This window comes from Pteropus medius, unplaced genomic scaffold (genome assembly GCF_902729225.1).
Source record: "Pteropus medius unplaced genomic scaffold, Ma_sr-lr_union100, whole genome shotgun sequence".
Classification (NCBI taxonomy): domain Eukaryota; kingdom Metazoa; phylum Chordata; class Mammalia; order Chiroptera; family Pteropodidae; genus Pteropus; species Pteropus medius.
The window spans coordinates 3,099,973-3,116,606 of NW_024349802.1; the positions used below are offsets into that span (position 1 = coordinate 3,099,973).

General features: G+C 55.3%; 1 protein-coding gene and 1 long non-coding RNA gene across 2 annotated transcripts in view; one reads left to right on the top strand and one right to left on the bottom strand.

The window, feature by feature from the left end:
* Positions 1 to 12,730, bottom strand: part of PTPRE (protein tyrosine phosphatase receptor type E) — a 128,994-nt gene extending 116,264 nt beyond the window's left edge. Inside the window, exon 1 of the mRNA XM_039835924.1 lies at positions 12,514 to 12,730. Coding sequence (XP_039691858.1) covers positions 12,514 to 12,566 — 53 coding nt within the window. The 5' untranslated portion in view covers positions 12,567 to 12,730. The remainder of the gene's footprint in view (positions 1 to 12,513) is intronic.
* Positions 1,998 to 4,775, top strand: LOC120581253 (uncharacterized). The gene is made up of 2 exons (XR_005647208.1): positions 1,998 to 2,363; positions 3,024 to 4,775. It is a non-coding gene; the product is annotated as an uncharacterized LOC120581253 (long non-coding RNA).
* Positions 12,731 to 16,634: the final 3,904 nt, after the last annotated feature.

Sequence of the window (16,634 nt, forward strand, 5' to 3'; positions counted from 1 at the left end):
CGAAGTCACCTTGAGTCAGGACGGACCAGGGAGAGTGGACGCCTGCTGTTGGGGGTCTCCCTCGGCGGCCTGGCCTCCATCTTTGCTGGCACCTGGCGGGGGTGGCACAGGCTCCAACGGTCAGCACCCCCGGGACGCTGATGCGCAGGGGCACTCGAGCCGTCCACCCACGGTGTGTGAGAACTGAGGAGCACAGAGGCCGCAGGGAGGGTCCAGCGGCAGCAGTGGCCCCGGTCGCAGGCCGCGGCCTCACTCTAGAGCCTCCGGTGGTCCGGCCCGGGGCTCCTGCCGCTTCTCCGACCCGCTTCTCCAGCCTTCCGGTTGGTTCTGGGAGCCGCCTGGTCACCTCGGTCTGCTTCCTTTCTTCAGTCGGTTAATCAGAGCCGGATTCAGAGGGGACAGATCAAATTTGGAGGGGCCACACCTCATACGCCCGGGATGACGAGGGAGGGAGGGTCCCTCACCAACGTCCGCTCTTTCGAAGGGCTGGTCGCGCTTCTCTGCGTGAAGATGGCTCGCTTGTGTGACCAACAGGACTTGGCAGAAAGGACAGCGTGGCCGGGTCCGGAAGGGTTCTGGGTTTCCTTCCGCCTGTTTGTCCGGGCTCGCTCTCCGTGGGCGAGGCCAGCTGCCGAGTGACGAGGACGCTAACTCGTCCTGCGATGGGTCCACGTGGCGAGGAACTGTGGCCTCCTGCCCACGGCCACCACCTGCCATGGAAGGGGGTCTCCCAGCCCAAGCAGGCCTTCAGACAGGTGAGATGGGACAAACCGCCGACTCCTTTCCAGGGCCCAGAGAACAGGTCTGTGCTAACGGCCACACCGGGGCCGCTCACAGGGACGGCCCCTTCGGTGTCCGCCAGGGCACATTCCAAGTATCTCAGGGGCCCCCCCGAAAGCCTCTGCTTAAAACAGAGGCGCTCCTGGCTCCTAGCGAGCGCAGCTGCAGTCGTAGCCATTGTCCATAACTTCCGGATTTAAAAAATTATGTATATTTGAGAGTTTCTAGAAAGGATGAAAGCCACGTTACGCGGGCGCTGTGCCAATCCTTCCAGGTTCTGTCACCCAAGGGGACCCTACTGGGCATCTGGCCAGGCTTTCCTGGCTAATCTGGCCATCCTGACTCCTCGGGCCATGAAATACTCGCCGAGCACAGGGAGGGGAGGTGGGCCCCGGGGACCATCCCGGCTGCAGGCTGACGAAGTCCGGCCGGCGATCACACACCTGCGTGACTCTGGGTCTTAAGATCATCCCGCCCGCCCGCCCTCCCTCGGTCTTCCCGATAGAGTCATGCATGGGACCCTCTAACTCCTCCCTACGTAGAGCACAAACTCTTTCTCGATGAAAACACTTCAGAGCTTCGTCTCGTGTGTCCCTTTCATTTCAGACACCCAGAAACATCGTCCGTCTCCCACTGTGGTTAACGCCGATTTTACGCATTTGACACGGCGCTTAAACCTCCACCCATACATACCTCGTACTCGTCACGGACATTTGCCAGCCCGAGCCTTCCACAGGGGAACTGTGCCCCTCCAGCCCCACGGGACAGTGTGGAGCTTGCACAAATGTCACCGTATCTGCTCTGCTGGTTCAAGGTGGGCCAAGCCTCAACCGACCAGAAATCGCGAGTGGGAAATGAGTGTAAGGGGGCGGGCGCCCCTCCTGAAGGCTAATCCCAGACCCCATAGCCGTGCAGACCCTGCTGGAGGCGCCTGGAAGTAAAATGTGTGAGGTCCAGCCGCTGCCTTAGAGCGCGACGCCAACGGCGAGACCTCGACAGACGTTTTCTCGGTGCAGAAACTTTCCAAGGAGCCTGTGCAATAATTCCACACGCCCTTCAAATCAGGGCAACGGGCAAATCACTCCATTATTCGGCTCCGCCCAGACTTGGCCCACTCAGCCCTGGGTGTCTGTGGCCCCTCGGGCCTAAGTCGGGGGCTCCCCCGCGGGCCCCCCCACCCCTGACACAGCGCCCAGTTCCCGGGAGCCACCCACGCCCCCTCCCATGGTTCAGCAGTCGGGTCGCTTCATTAAGACTGGGCAATGCCAGGGAGAAAACACTAAACATTTCTCAGACCAGCTTCGCTGTTACTCATTTCAAAAGAATGGCATGCCAGCCGCTCTGGCGGGTGACGCGCCAGCTCCAAGGCCTCTGGCCTGGGCAGGCGTGCAGGCTCAGAAAGCTGCCAGAGGCACAAGGCAGCCACAGCTGCAGACACGGCCACGGCCACGGCCACTGGGGCCGGGGTCCGAGGTCGGAGCCCTCACTCCGCCTACTCAAGTGTCTCCAGGGGAGGAGAAGGGCCTGCGGAGGGGTGAGGGTGAGCTCGGCGGGGTCCGCGTTCTGGAAAAAGACGCCAGAAGGTGAAGCTCAGACTGAGAAGGAGGGAGCGGGCAGAAGGCAGGGAAGGGAGCCTGGGACAGGACCCCACGCCTGCCCGCCTGGCCTCCGCGTCCAGTCCCCTCTGCATGCCGAGGTTCAGAACAGGATGGCAGGAATCCGCGTTTGCTACAAGACAGATGGCTGCCTGTAGGAGGAAGCCGGGCAAAAGGGCCACCGCGCTCCCGGGGTGCCACGTGCAGCAGCCACCGCGTAGAGGGGCAGTGCTCGGCCTTGAACCCCCAGGTGAGAGCCGGACCCTAGGGACCGCCCGCCGCACACTGAGGCCCCGGGAGACCGGAAGTCGGCAGACTTTGGTGCAGACTCTCCGGGGACCTTTCCGTCGAGGGTGCCCTGGCGGGCTGCCGCTAAGTCAGCACCGCGGGGTGCTTCCCTGCACCCCGACAGGCGATGGGAGGACAGTGTAGTGGCCACACGGGCAGGCACCCACCCACCAGCTTCCTGCAAGCACGTGCTCTGGCTGAGGGCAGGTGTGCAGTGGACCCCAAACCAGACTCAGAGTAGGGGCAGCAAGGGGCTCTCCTTTCTCGTGGGGGCTTGGCCGATGTCTCATTTGGTGACAGGGGTCGAACCTCAGGTTACTAGATTCTGATCACTTTGAATGTCTCAATGCATATCCTTAGCATCAATGAACTCCATTCTATTCATACGAACAACTCCCACCAGCGCCATGCTAGCCAGCAGCTCGAGGCAGGCACCCCAGGAGGCATGGCCACGCTCCATGCCAGCCAAGGCTAAAAATGGACACAGCACGCAGAGTCTGGCTGCTCCAATTTCCAAGATGCCAACCCGCTAAAGAAAGCAGAATCTCTTTAAAACACCAACAAAGCACCGCTATGTTGGAAAGAAAAACTCCACTGCAAGTAAATAAGCAGGATGGTGGTCATTGATTTCTGCCCGGCACTGCCCATCCATTCAGGATGCGCATTTTCCTATAACAAACAGTAAATCATTTGCTAACAAAAGCAGGCTGCACAGGACGCACGCAGGCGCTGTCTTCTCTAACACCTTCTGGACACGATTTGCCAGGCGGAAACTACACCCAGGGGACCAGGCTTGCACGGCCGAGGCCAAGCAGGCAAAGGATAAGATGGGCAGCAGCAAGAAACAACCTTTCGCATTCAGGCCCATCTGGACACACAGAAAAGCGGGGTGCGCATCTTGTGCACGCAGACGAGAGGCCTCCCTTCCCCGAAGCCCCGAAATACAAACAGCATGTCCGACACAGAAGGGAGGATGCGGGTGTCAGTCCGGAGGGCAGCGGGAACTGGAAAGAGAGGTTCGACCCAGGTCAGGACAGTGGTCCCTGGAGCAGGCAGCGTGACCGTGGGTGACTCTCAGTCTCCCCGCTTACAGCTGGCGACACCCTTGTTTCTAAATAGCGAGATCAAATTGTTGGCCAAGCTTCTCAAAGAGGTAACATCTAAAGCAAAAAGGTAGAATTTGGTTTTGGGTTCTGGCAAACTGCAAGACTTGCACAGAAAATATACTTCTAGTTATCTTGATACATATGAGAAAGGTTACTGAGACAACACCTAGAAAGGAGTAAAAGCGTGGACTTTCTCGTTTGATGATAATAAATGTAAGCGGTGGGTCTTTCTTGTGCAGCGAATTCAGTTTCTTCAGCACAAAAATCCGGTTGACTTGAGCCTCGTCTCGTGTCAGTCCTGGACTTCATTCTGCACAGACAGGTGCCCGGGTCAGGCTCGACTGGTAAAGTGACGGGAGAAAATGAGTTTTTAACGCAATGCAACTGGGGACATCGCCATTGTCTCTAACTACCATGACCTTCGTGGATGTTTTACAGTCCAAGGAGCCCCCAGTAAAACTCCCTTTGGAATGGAAGGTAGAACCTGCGTTCCCCAGTGGGGCCGGTTCACCGCATCTCGAGGAAAGCTCTCTTTCACGCTCCCTTACAGATGCGGTTCCTCCACAGGGCGGGGGTGGGGGAGCCCCCCTTCTTTGCTGTCACTGGGTGTCTCCCCCCACAGGGCAACGGTGACCACGGGGAGCTTCACGAACCCGTTCCCGCCACCCTGCCTATGAGCCGGTTTCTCTGAGGACAATGGCCGTCGTTCAATGATTCGCTCCGTATATTTTGTTACGAATACTGTCCGATCCCCAAGAATGTACATCGTAAACAAATTTTTAATAGAAAGGAAGATGAACTGTTGCCACAGTGAAGCATAAACACCATCACTACTGGTTTCATGACGGAAAACCCTCTTCACGGACCGCTGGACAGTGGAAGCAACAGCTTGTGTTTGACAGGTTCACCCGGCTCCCCTCAGAGCACCCCACACTCAGCCCCTAAGCTGGACTCATCAATGTCCCCAACCCTGCTATTTTAAAAAAAAAAGCAAAAAAAAAAAAAAACAAGAACAAAACAAAAACCCCAGAGGGGAGAGAGCTGGGAAGTAGATCGGCAAGGTCAACATGCAGTGACAGGAAGGAAACTGACTGTGGGAGGTGAACACATGCAAGGTATATATATCTATATATCTATATACACGCCTATTAAGGCGCATAGCTGAAACTTATTGGATTTCATTAACCAATGTCACCATAAAAAAAATTAAAAAAAAAAAAAAACGGGAGCAAGAACAAAACTGAGCACAAGGCGTTTCCCACAGACTGAAGCCACTGCCTTCCTCGGGGTCCCAGGGAAGAGCATGATCTAAAATGGCTGAAGCATGGCCGGTCCGCCAGACAGAATAAGGCTCTGTCGAGGGTCTGGAGACCCTCGAGCTCCTCCATTTCTCTAGCCCCATCCTCTCCAGCCCTGGGCTCCAGCTCTACTGAGACAAATGCTGCTCCCCAGACAGGACATCCTACTTGTCACTGCTGGGCGAGCACATGGAAGTCCCCTGTCTGGAATGTTCTAGCCCTGTTGGCGGCCAAGAAAACATCCTGGAAAGCCAAGCCTGCTCTACTTGGTGACGCCCTTCCAGGTCCCCCTCCAACGAGTCCCTCCTGGCAGCTCTGTCCCACCTCTGCATAAAGCGTTACATTTCACACGCCCTGCAAGTGACACTTCTGCCCCCTCCAAGGGCGTGGAGAACCCACAGGACAGCGTCGTGACATTTTTTGGTGGTTTCAGTGCTAAACACAGTGCGGGTATACCACAGGCACTCAATAAATGTACAACATTTGCACCGGCCCCTTTTAAATGATCTCGCAGACTCCTTGAAATAGTACTCACATTTGATGAAAACCAAGAAATATCCTTTGAAAGAATATTGTTGGCGAGCTACGAACAGTCCTAGCTTGGCACAACGCAGTGCAAACTTATTAAATTTCTGGCTCTTGCATTTTTATATTATATTGGGCCAAAAAATCAGGACTTTGCTCAGAGGACTTTAAATGGGCAGACCGATAACATCTCCAATAGAAGACTGAACTTCAGCTGATGTTCGCGACCCTGGTGAAAAGTAATTTATTGAATTACTGAGACTCTGAATGAAGGGCGGCCACGAGCTGAGGAAGAGGGGAGGCTGAGTCAACCGCACTTCAGAACGAAGGATGGGGTTACGGCTTCGAGGTGCTTTTTATGTCCAGTAAGTAATTAAATATTCAGTGTTGAAGAAACCAAGGCCGCTTTCAGAGCCAGAAAAACCATAGGCCAGAAAGACACATTAATCACAAGGAATAATTTTACTAGTAACAATGCAGGCTTTGAGGTGACTCGAAGTGATGTGGCTGAAAATGAAAGTTTCTTTTTGGATCAGCAAACTTCAGAGTGCAGTTAAGATTGTGGACGGTTTATCTGACAAAGTTAAGAAGCCGAAGTATTTTAGTCTCTTTAGAAGAACACTCAGTGTGTTCTCTAGGCATTAAAGCAAGTGCCCTCAGGTGGCATTTTGTCAGCCGGAACCGAGTTTCTGTAAATCCCTGAATGGAATAAAAGGACACAAACATTCTAGCATTTTGTTCATTCCCCTCCGCCACTCCCCGTAATTCAGTGTTTGCTTCTGAATACCAGTCCCGTGCGCCGACCTAAGCAAGCACGTCCCGGCCCGGCCCTTGACTCCTGCCCACGTGGGCCAGGGTCCAGGGGTCCCATTCTGTGTGTGAAGAAGTTTGGAGGCTCCTCAGATGGCCAACGTTGGAAAATCTCGGCATCTGAGTCTCCATCTGTCTCTCTGCCGCTCTGTCTCTGTCTCTTTCTCTCCATCTCTCTTTCTTTGTCTGTCTCTGTCTCTCTCTGAGTGTCTCTGTCTCTCTGTCTCTGTCTGTCTGTCTGTTCTTCTCCCTCCCCGCCTCATTTTTCTTTTACTCCTTTCTTCTAGATGTAGAGCAGTGGGACAGTGGGCCGAGGACAGGAAAGATCTGGAGAGAAACACTTGCAGGGAGACTTCTGTGTTGAATATGAACCTTTTTAGTTTACTTTACTGGCAGGTCTTTCTGGAATCTAGAAAATGGGCCAGAGCATTCTGTAGGGAGGATTTCCTTGGTCCCCCCCTGGGGAGGCTGTAGGCCCTCCCTCTCTAAAGATCTGGTGTCCCCAAAGCCCCTTCCGAGCCCTGCTCCCCCTCAGCCTCCTGTACCCTTCACACCCAAGCCCCCAACGGGAAGTGGGTCCACACCAGACTCAGGCGGTAGCACCCACTGAAGACACAGCCCTTCTCACAGATGGATTTCCTCCGATGCCGGATTTCAAACAACATAGAAGCTTCATCCCACGACTAGGCTCCAGACAGACAGACTGGTGGGGGCAGTGCAGGGAGGCCCCAGGCCTGTTACATCACGTCCCGTAAGGACGTGTCCACCTTTGAGGCTGGCCCCTTTGAACTGAAGAAGAAAGGAAGTTTAACGAGGAGCCTGTCAGGACAGGAGCGTCCACCTGCCCGGGCTCCGCTCCAGCGGGTGTGCCCGACCCGCCCGGGGCACTCGTGCACGTTGGTGAAAAAGACAAGGCCAAGGCCGCCGACAGATAGCTGAAGACTGCAGAGCTGACTCATGAGGGTCTGTTACGGAGACAGCCTGAAAAATGCAAAGTGCTTTTGGAGTGAGAGACGAAGTAAAAAGGCTTAGGACAGAGGTCACTCAGAGTAACACACAGATCGAGTAGCTATGCGATAGGATGTTCCGCCACCTTAGTTAAGAAGAAAAATGGAACGAATTTGCTTCCTAGTACAAACACTAATGACTAATGTCCATCCAGAAATGTCCAAATAGATTGAAGGGTATTAATAACCAAAAATGATGTCTGCATTCACGGAGTGGAAATTCAGTGACCTGCATGGAGGACAAAGCAAACGTGGCAGAAGACAAACCAGTGCTCAAATCATCTCAAGACTTTGATTCGAATCCTGCCGCTACCTCTACACTGCTGCGGTGATGAGCACTGGGCCTGGGTCTCTACGCATCATTTCAATCCCTCCGCCTGGCGACCCTGTTTGGGAGGTGTCCTTGTCCCAGTTAGAAAGACGAGGGCTCACACTTGGTCATCCGATACAAAATACAGTAACGGGCTATATTAATCAGACAGCGTTGACTGCATTTGAAATGTTTAAATAGTCTTTAAAAATATGTATCGGGACCCTTTGTAAATGTGACTCTAGTCTGGAAGGGTATGTATATTGTTTTTATGAAACGCATTGCAAACATTTTGTATTTCACAAACGTAATCAACTCGTTTCAAGTATTTGCGTCGCTGAAAGAAACCCAAGAGGCCACATTTCTGGCTCTGAGCCGGAGGCTGTGCAAGTTCAAAGAGGCTGTGAACCACATCAAACCCCGCAGCCGGCACCTGGACGGGGCGGGCCGTGACAGACGAGACCTGGGGAAGGGCAGCCAGCCGGCCTGGTAATCCCCAAAGAAGGGATCCCCCCGCCTGCATCCGGCAGGAGCCCGCCCCCGGCACCGCACACCTGCGTCTGCTCGAGGACTAGCCCAGCTCAGGGAACGCCCTTTGCCCCCGAGATCTGAAACCCCAAGCATCTAACATATGATCCGGCGTTCCACTCTCGGGGAAAAATGCAAGTGATGAAACAAGGAGAAGTTAACCCTCCGAAGTGAACTTCTGGTAGGTCCTGGGTCAGAATCTAAAATCAGCAGCATGCTAACCATACCCACACGGCTAATCTGACTCTGGTAGGTGCGGTACCAGGGCAGAGAGACATGTGGCCCGTGTAATGAGCCGAGAACGGGAGGCAGCCCGGCCATGGCTTCGGCTGTGCAGAGTCCCAGCACCGCCTGGGCCGGCCCTGGATCGGCACGCGGTAGCTGGCAGGGGCTCAGAGAAGGTGCGGTGCCTCACCTCTCGAGAGAGAGTTAAGAAAAGCGAAGTTCTGAGGTTTTGGGGGGCAGTGTGTGGCTTCACAGCTTGCATGCTCTATTCTGGAAGCTACTACCTTGACTCTGGGCCCACACACCTGGTCGGGGCCCACACACACACACACACACACCTGGTCGGGGCCCACGCCGCTGCCTGGTGCTGTGTTTGGCTCACTTTTGTGTTTTCTGGTACACAGCCTGGTTTAATTCAGTCCGTGAGACCAGGCTAAAATGCATAAAAACTTGCATTTCCACCCCAAAGGCCACTCCAACACTGAAGAGTCAATGTGTGTGTTAAAGGCTGTATTCATTCACAGAACATAGGAAAGCGGTAACATTATGAGATTAAAATGCTTAATCAGGCGAAATTTACAGAAGCATTCAAATCATCCTGCAAAATAGGAAGTTTTCAGCATGTCATACCATGTCGGTCTGACCTGGCGCTTCGGATGGCATGCCGAAGGCACCTACCTATTAAAATGGATTTCGACTTTGCTCATCTAGTCGTTGTTCAAACTTCACTGGCTCCTAATGCACAGAACACACAGCCTCAGGTGCTTCTGGAGAACACCCGCCACGCTTCACTGAGCGCCGGCCACGGGCCTCGTCCTTTGTGCGTATCGTCTGCCACGCTCACGACAGCCGTGTGCAGGATGGGTCCCCGTTCCCACCGCAGAGAAGGGAACACTGAGGAGTGGCTTAGCCAAGGTCACGCCACAGCGAGAGTTGATCTGAATCCATACCTGAACCTCAAGTCCAAGCCCGCAGAGCCACACCTTCTGCCTTGAAAGCACTGACCACCTGGGTAGAGGAGACAAACTCTCGTTTGAGTCACCCAGAAATCCAGACTGAGTCTGGTAAGCACTCTGGGATGGCCACCAGAAAGAACCAAAGGAAAAGATAGTTTCTCCGGCGGAGGGGTCAGCAAGGCTTTGTGGAAGAGAAGGCCCTCGAAGTAGCCTTGAGCGGCCAGTAGGAGTCCCTAAGCTGGAGGTAAAGAGAAAGGGGTTCAGAGAGGGGGGCTGAGCAGGCTCCACCTCTGAGGGCCTGGAAAGCGTGGGGGGGTGACCTCAGGGAGCACTGAACTGTGGGTTCATCAGGAGATGGTGTGCCAGAGGAGGGCTGGAGAGGCCTCGGGACACACAGTTCTTCCCTGGTGAGAATCAGACTTCAGGAAGGTCGGTCTGTATCCCAATGGATACATTCCTTCCTGTTTTGACAACAGACCCTTTGTAAATGTGACTCAAGCATTATAAATGCAAAAGACAAAAGACATGTCAGGCAAAGGAATGGAGAGCAGCTCCCAGGGGGTCCCCTCCCTGCTCCCAAACCTGCCTCCTGGGGAGGTCATTTGGGGTCTCTCTCTGGTCCAGCTCACACAGTCATTTTTAGCAAAGACCATGCCGCGTCTCCTGAAGACTTGGCAATGCAACCCGTAGACAGACCTCTCTCCTCTCTCCGTGACCCAGTTCAATCTACATCAACGAAAATGTGTGGCTGCCTACCAACCACACTGACATCCACTAAAAATACACGAGATCATCTGCATCGGCAGATGCACTCCTAAAACGTTTCGCTTCTCACTCGTTCATCTGATGTCCAAGGACAGCTGCCGCGAGCCTCCTGTCGGGTCCTGGGCTGGGCGCTGAGGATGCAGCTCGTCCTTCGGGGAACTACGGCCCGGCACCTCTGCACGGCAGGGCGGAGGCGGGTGCGACTGGACGGGTGAAGGCAACGTGGGGAGGGTTGGGCGGGGCGGACCACACCGTGGACTGGGGCCTGCTGGGGTGGGGGATTTGATACCCCAGGGACTATGGCAAGGGGGCCCTGTGCGTGGGAACTGTGGGCGTGGTCTGGGCTAGAAACGCACCTTTGACTTGGAAGGAGGGAGCCTGGATGAAAGGGGGTGCCTGGGCTGCAACGGTGGTGGAAGGCGGGGCCAAGGAGACCGGTGGGAACATAATTGGAGGAGACACCTATTTCGACCAGTTAAAATGCACATTTCGGCTCCATAACTGACCAACTGTCAACTACTGTTTGTCCTTCACACGTCCACCTTCCCGTGCCCCCCGCACCCAACGCCCTCCCCCACAGGCCCTGCAGCCCCTCGCAGGGGTTGATGGACTCACGCACGTGCGTCCCTGAAGACGCGTCACTAGACCACGTCCTCTTGCGGGCTTCCATGGAGGCACTGACCAGGGGCATCTTTCTCTCGGCCACCCGTCCCTCCACAGAAGTGACATGTGGCCTCTGTGCACAGCCTGTGGACTGGATCACATGGCTTCACATGCACTCTGGGCCTCCACGGGGGTCCTGGGACTCTAACTCCATTATCCACTTCCCACAACTGATGTGGATGCTGGGGGCAGGGGGTGGGGTGGGTGGATTTAAATCTAAAACCATCTGGATTCATCCAACCACCTGTCCTGCTCCTGGCTCAGGTCAGTACATGGAAAGTCTGGGGTTGGGGGCGGCGGGGGTGCTGATCAGCGGCAATCACTGGCAGTAAAAACAGAGACCTCTGCCCCTGAGGCCGTGGTCGCAGGCAGTGACACATCTGGGAAGGGCTGGTGCCACCACAGGCGCTTCTGACTTCGAGCACAGTCCCACCTCTTGGGCCTGTTCCATGTCACTACACGGCCTTTAGCTCCCGAAAGGCTTAGCGCTGTGCTCAGCAAGTCCTCACTCCACCTCTATTCTGCCCCATACGGGCCTCAGCCACCTGCACGCACCCCGCCATTTCATGCCCTCCTCTGGCTTGGAGCACTGGTTTTGGAAAGGCACCCAGCTCCCCCCTACCAACACACAGAGTTTAAATGGCATGGGTCTTCACCCACCTTTGGAACCCAAAGGTGCTGTGGGTCAAGGAGCGCATGGGGTCAAGAGCTGGCTGGACATGGACACAATGACTCTGAAACTTAGGTGCCCAGCCTGTGCTGGTTTCCATTCACCATAACCGTCTTCCACTCTGAAACACAAGCGCAGAGCCCTACTCACCTTTCCTGCATTTCCCTCCCTAACCCAAGACAAATCAGTATCCTAAATATGCAAGAGTAACTGCTGAGCCTTTCTAGAAAGCCTTGCCATGCCAGGAAGGCATCGGGGTCAGTCCAGCAGGTCACACGGGGCTTGGCTCAGCCTCTCCATCCTGTGGGCTTCCGGGCTTTCCCAGATGGTCCCGGGGAGCCCGCAGGCGTGCCACCGCTCTGACCTCTGACCCGCAGGTCACCCCGCGGACACCGCAAATCCGGGCAGTCCGGCCCGAGTCAGCCGGGCGCTCGCTGGTCTCCCCGCCCCGCCAGATCTCCAGCCCCCAGCTGCGCCCGCTCGGCGCCCGGAGAAGGCGCGGGGCTCAGGGCGCAGCATCCAGCAGCAGCTCCCGCCCCTCCCGGAGTTGGCTCAACTCCCAGCCACTTTCTCAAAAGGCTCCTGTCTCAACCCCTGCGAACGCAGAGCCCGCAGCACACGCGCTGGCACCACCTCTCGCTTCCACGCACGTCCCTGCCGCCGTCCCCCGGCGCTGCCGCCACCCGCAACGCACACTCACTCTGACGGTCCGTTCACCAACGGCGAGCGCGAGCGCTGCCCACGTCGTCGCCAAGTTGGGCTGGGGGTTCCGCGGGGCCGATGCCCGGGGTCGCGCGGTCCCCAGCCGCCGGCACCCCGTGCGCCCCGGGCCGGCAGTGACCCGGCGCGGGGACCCGGCGCCCCGGCGCGGCCCCTCCCTCCCGCGGCGGCGACCGAGGCGGCGTCCCCGGCCTGGTCCGGCCGCGCGGGGCGCACGGCCCCCGGAGGGGCGCGCCGCCTCTCCTCCCGCACCCCGCGCGCGCTCACCTCAGGGCAGCTGGCCGGGTCGCGCCGATTCCGCCCCCGCGGCGACTCCGCATCTCCCGGGCGCCCCTCTGTCTCCGCCGGGTGCGAAGGACGGTGCTGGGGACGCGCGGAGGCCGCGGGGTCCGGGCGCCACTCACGCCGCCTCCCGCCGCCCGCAGCCGCGCAGGAAATTTGTCCGGCCGGGTCCCGCCGCCTCCTCCGCTCCGGCGGGGCTCGGGCTCGGCGGCGGGGGCGGGGGCGCGGCGCTGCGAGGAGCGGGGGCGACGCCTGGTGTCCGGCCCCGGGAGCGCACCCCGGGTGCCCGCCCACCTAGGGCCGCGGCCCCGCCCGCCAAGGGTGGCCCGAGGCCCCAGGCGTCCAGCCGCCCCGAAGGTCCCTTTACCCAGGCTGGTGAACCTTCCGGGGACACCCTGGCGAATCTCTCACTTCCTGGACCCAGGCGCGCATGGAGGGTGTCAAGGTGCGACAGGCCCTCTTCCAAGCAGGAAAGGCCCTTCCTACCCGGCCTTGACCCGGGCACCAGGAAGTGGCTTGGCTGGGATCGAGCTTCGGGTCGTGCTGTCGTGACAGGGCACCCCGCACCTGGCTGGGAGAGGTAGAGAGAGCCGTGGAACCTCCTGAGCCAGAATAAGGGTGCCCACTCGTGGGTGTGGAAAAGAGCTCGTCGCTTCGGCGGTATCTGGCCAAGGCGAACACGCACAGGAGGAGGAGCGGCGGCCAGGAGCAGTCTGGACGGGCTGCGTTGTGGGACCGCTTTCCAGGTGGTCTGTAAACTAGGGAGGTTCTGGAGTCGAGGACATTCCATCAGAAGGACAGAAAGGATAGTGTGTCGTCCTGTTTCCGAAGCTTGGTGCGTGTGCCTTCGGGGTCGGTCCAAGGCCCAGCCCTCAGGGGTTACATGCCTGCTGTGCAAACCTAACTCATTTGGGCTTGTGAATAAACGAAGGAATGGCGAGAAGGTGGCAGTCGGGGTGTTACCCCACCTTGCCTCAGTAGCCAGCAGACAACTTCCGGGGGCACTTGGGGACAGAGCTGTAGACTCCAAAGGCGGAAGAGCAATGGCCTATACTGGCTGAGACCACCACAGATGACCTGTCCGGAGTCAAGTTCCTTCGGCTGGGTGTAAGGGCCATGAGACCCCTGAAGAGCCCGAACTCAGCTTCCCTTCCATTCCCTTCCCCGTGCAGGCTGTTCCCCGGGGGGTCTTGTCCTGAGCCACAGCTTTAAACGCCATCCAGACGCAGGGAACTCGGAAAAGCACAGCCCCTCGGGACTCTCCGTCAAGCTCTGTCCCTGCCGGCTGTCTCCACCGTCTCAGACCCAGCCCTTGTCTTACTCCGTTTCTGCACAAGCATCAGCGTCTTGCCCTCTATTCCGCCTCTGATGCATCGCCAAGGCCGCTTCCTGTCTAGCTCCCAAATACCTCTTGAATGTGTCCCCTTCTCTCCCCTGCACTGACGATGACGATGGTCCCCCGGCTTCAGATGCACTCTTTCCCAGACAATCCCTTCTTCACGCGCCATCCAGGGGACCCTTACAAATGAAGCCAGGTCACACCAGACCCTGCGTAAGAGCCGCCGCTTGGAATAGAGCCTGCATCCCTGGGAGGCTGCGCCTGACGCCCGAGCTGCTCACCCCGTTCACGGTGCTCCAGCCCCCAGCGCCTTCGCCCCGTGCCAGCGGGAAGCTCGTCCCCACCTGGGAGCTCTTCCCCCTCCGTACCTGCCTGCTCTTTCTCATAGAGCCTCTGGAAAATGGCCTCAATGCTCCCCTCTGCTTCTCCCTCACAAGGTATATTCACTTCTCTGGTGCCAGTCCCCGCCGCCCCCCCCCCCCAGATGATGCTCGTCTCCATCGTCTCTCCCTCCTGAGCCTCCTAACACAACTCCAATAGCCAGGAGGTGCTCAATGAAAGGCAGTCGGCTGATAGAGCAGAGGAGGAGGGGCCCCGGCAGGGAGCACCAGGCAGCCTTGTCTCCCTGGAGCCCAGCAGGGCAGGCGGCTCCCTCCGGAGCTGCTCTCAAGGAGCGCCCAGGTCAGGTGAGGCCAGGTAGCCCAGTGACATCCCCCAGCTGTCGGTTTTCCTGCTGCGATGGCCTACAGAGCCAGGCTTCTGACAAAGGCGATCATGTCAAAGCTCCAATGAGCACGGTTCTGCTTGTTAACGCTGCGGGGCTGCAGAGGCAGAGACATGAAGAGATACATGAAGAGGGTTCAAGTCGCCTTTGCCAGCGTCTGCTATCAGAAGGTCAACAGCCCCAGGAACATGATGAAGGGCAGATGGCTCTTCCTTCCCGGTAATATCCTCTCTGTGGGACCTCGAAGATTCTTCCAGGAATTTAGCAATATCCCTCAGCTTTTTCTCACCTCTACAGACATTCGTCATTGTCACACAAACACATGTTGTCTTTCACACAGAAGCGGAGCTGTGCTGATTTCCACACAGGAGCCTCTTCGCCCTTCTCAACCATCTTGTTCAGCCTCCAGGCTCGAGGCTCTGACCTCGTCCTAGGCTTTGAGGGCCTCCCCCAGCCTCTTGCCATCCTGAACACATAGCCACCCTCATCTTTTAGGACCCCAGGACTCACTCAGCCCTCGTTAAATACACAACTTCCTCCTCAACCCCCTTACTCACGTGCTGTTTAATCTCACCCGTAGCCTCTCTTCTGACTTCCTCCTCGCCCTCTCTACCCCTCGACTTCACCAGGCTGAGCAGCCTCTTCCCTTTAAAGCACAGCTGGAGGCAGTTTTTTCTGTGACTGTTAATATTAACTGTATTATGTGTCTTGTCTTCGATTTTACTCAAGGACTGCATGTATTATGCTATTCGAGAATATAGAGTAAGAAGAATTCAATAAAGCAAGGGATTAATAACGAGAGAGAGAAGATAGAAAGGAAACTTCACAGAGAAAGAAACAAGTTGGAACTCCAAAGCACACAATTTCAGATTCAGTGTAAAAGGTAAAAAAGACTTGGAGGGAAGTAACAGTAACTACAAAGGAAAAAGTTAAAGGGACTAAAGCAATTAGAGAAAAAATGACAGATATAGAAGTCCAAGATAATCCAACGCAAGAATAACAGGTATGCCTGAGAGTAAGATTCAACAAACGGAGCTCTCACACTTCAGAATTATGATACAGGAAAATTTCTCTGCAATGAACTGAACGTGCTGATTGAAAAGATAGCCCATGAATGAGAAAAAAAAAATGATACAGAACAATCTGTACTATATGTACCCATGCTAAGTGACTACACTTTACCAATAAAGATTTAAATAGATGTTTCACCAAAGAAGGTATATGGATGGCAAATAAGCACATAAAAAGATGTTCAACGTCATGAATATTGGCAAAATGCAAATCAAAGCCATAGTGAGATTCTACTAAGCACTCATAATGCCAACTTGTAGGGGACTGATAATAGCAAGTTTTGCAGAGGACATGGAGCAACTGGAAGTACCCTCCATTGCTTGTGGGGACTCACAGTGGCACAGCCACATTTTCTTCTAAAGTTAAATACATTTACCATCTACCCCAGCAATTTCTTTCCTATATCTTTACCCACGAGGAAAGAAAGCAAAGATTCATACAAAGACTTATACTCGCATGTTCATAATTTCATTCATACTAGTCAATAACTTGAATCGACTCAAATATCCATCAACTGCTGAATGGGTAAGCAAATTTTGGTGTTTCCAGATGAATCTCAAAAGAAGCCAAATACGGAAGACTACATACTTTAATATGTCATTGCTATGAAGTTTTATAAAAAGCAAAACTATAGTGACAGAAAAGCAGATCGCAGAACTGTAACATAATGCAATACCTATAAAAATGGACACGATTTAAAAACTCAATAGCCAGAATTTTACAGCACCACGAAAAAGAGAACTTTCTTAAACATTGCTAGTGGGATTATGCGTTGGAAGTCAATTTTCATTTGGTGTCAAAAATGCAGAAATATCTTTCGGAATTAGCAAATCTTTCCTAGAAATTTATCCTAACGCTATAATTAACAGTCTATGTTTACAGGAGCAACAAATTAAGATCAGCTAAAATGGCCAAAATAGAACATTGTTAAATGAATGATGGTGAATCCATAAAATGGAAAAGCATTGAGTG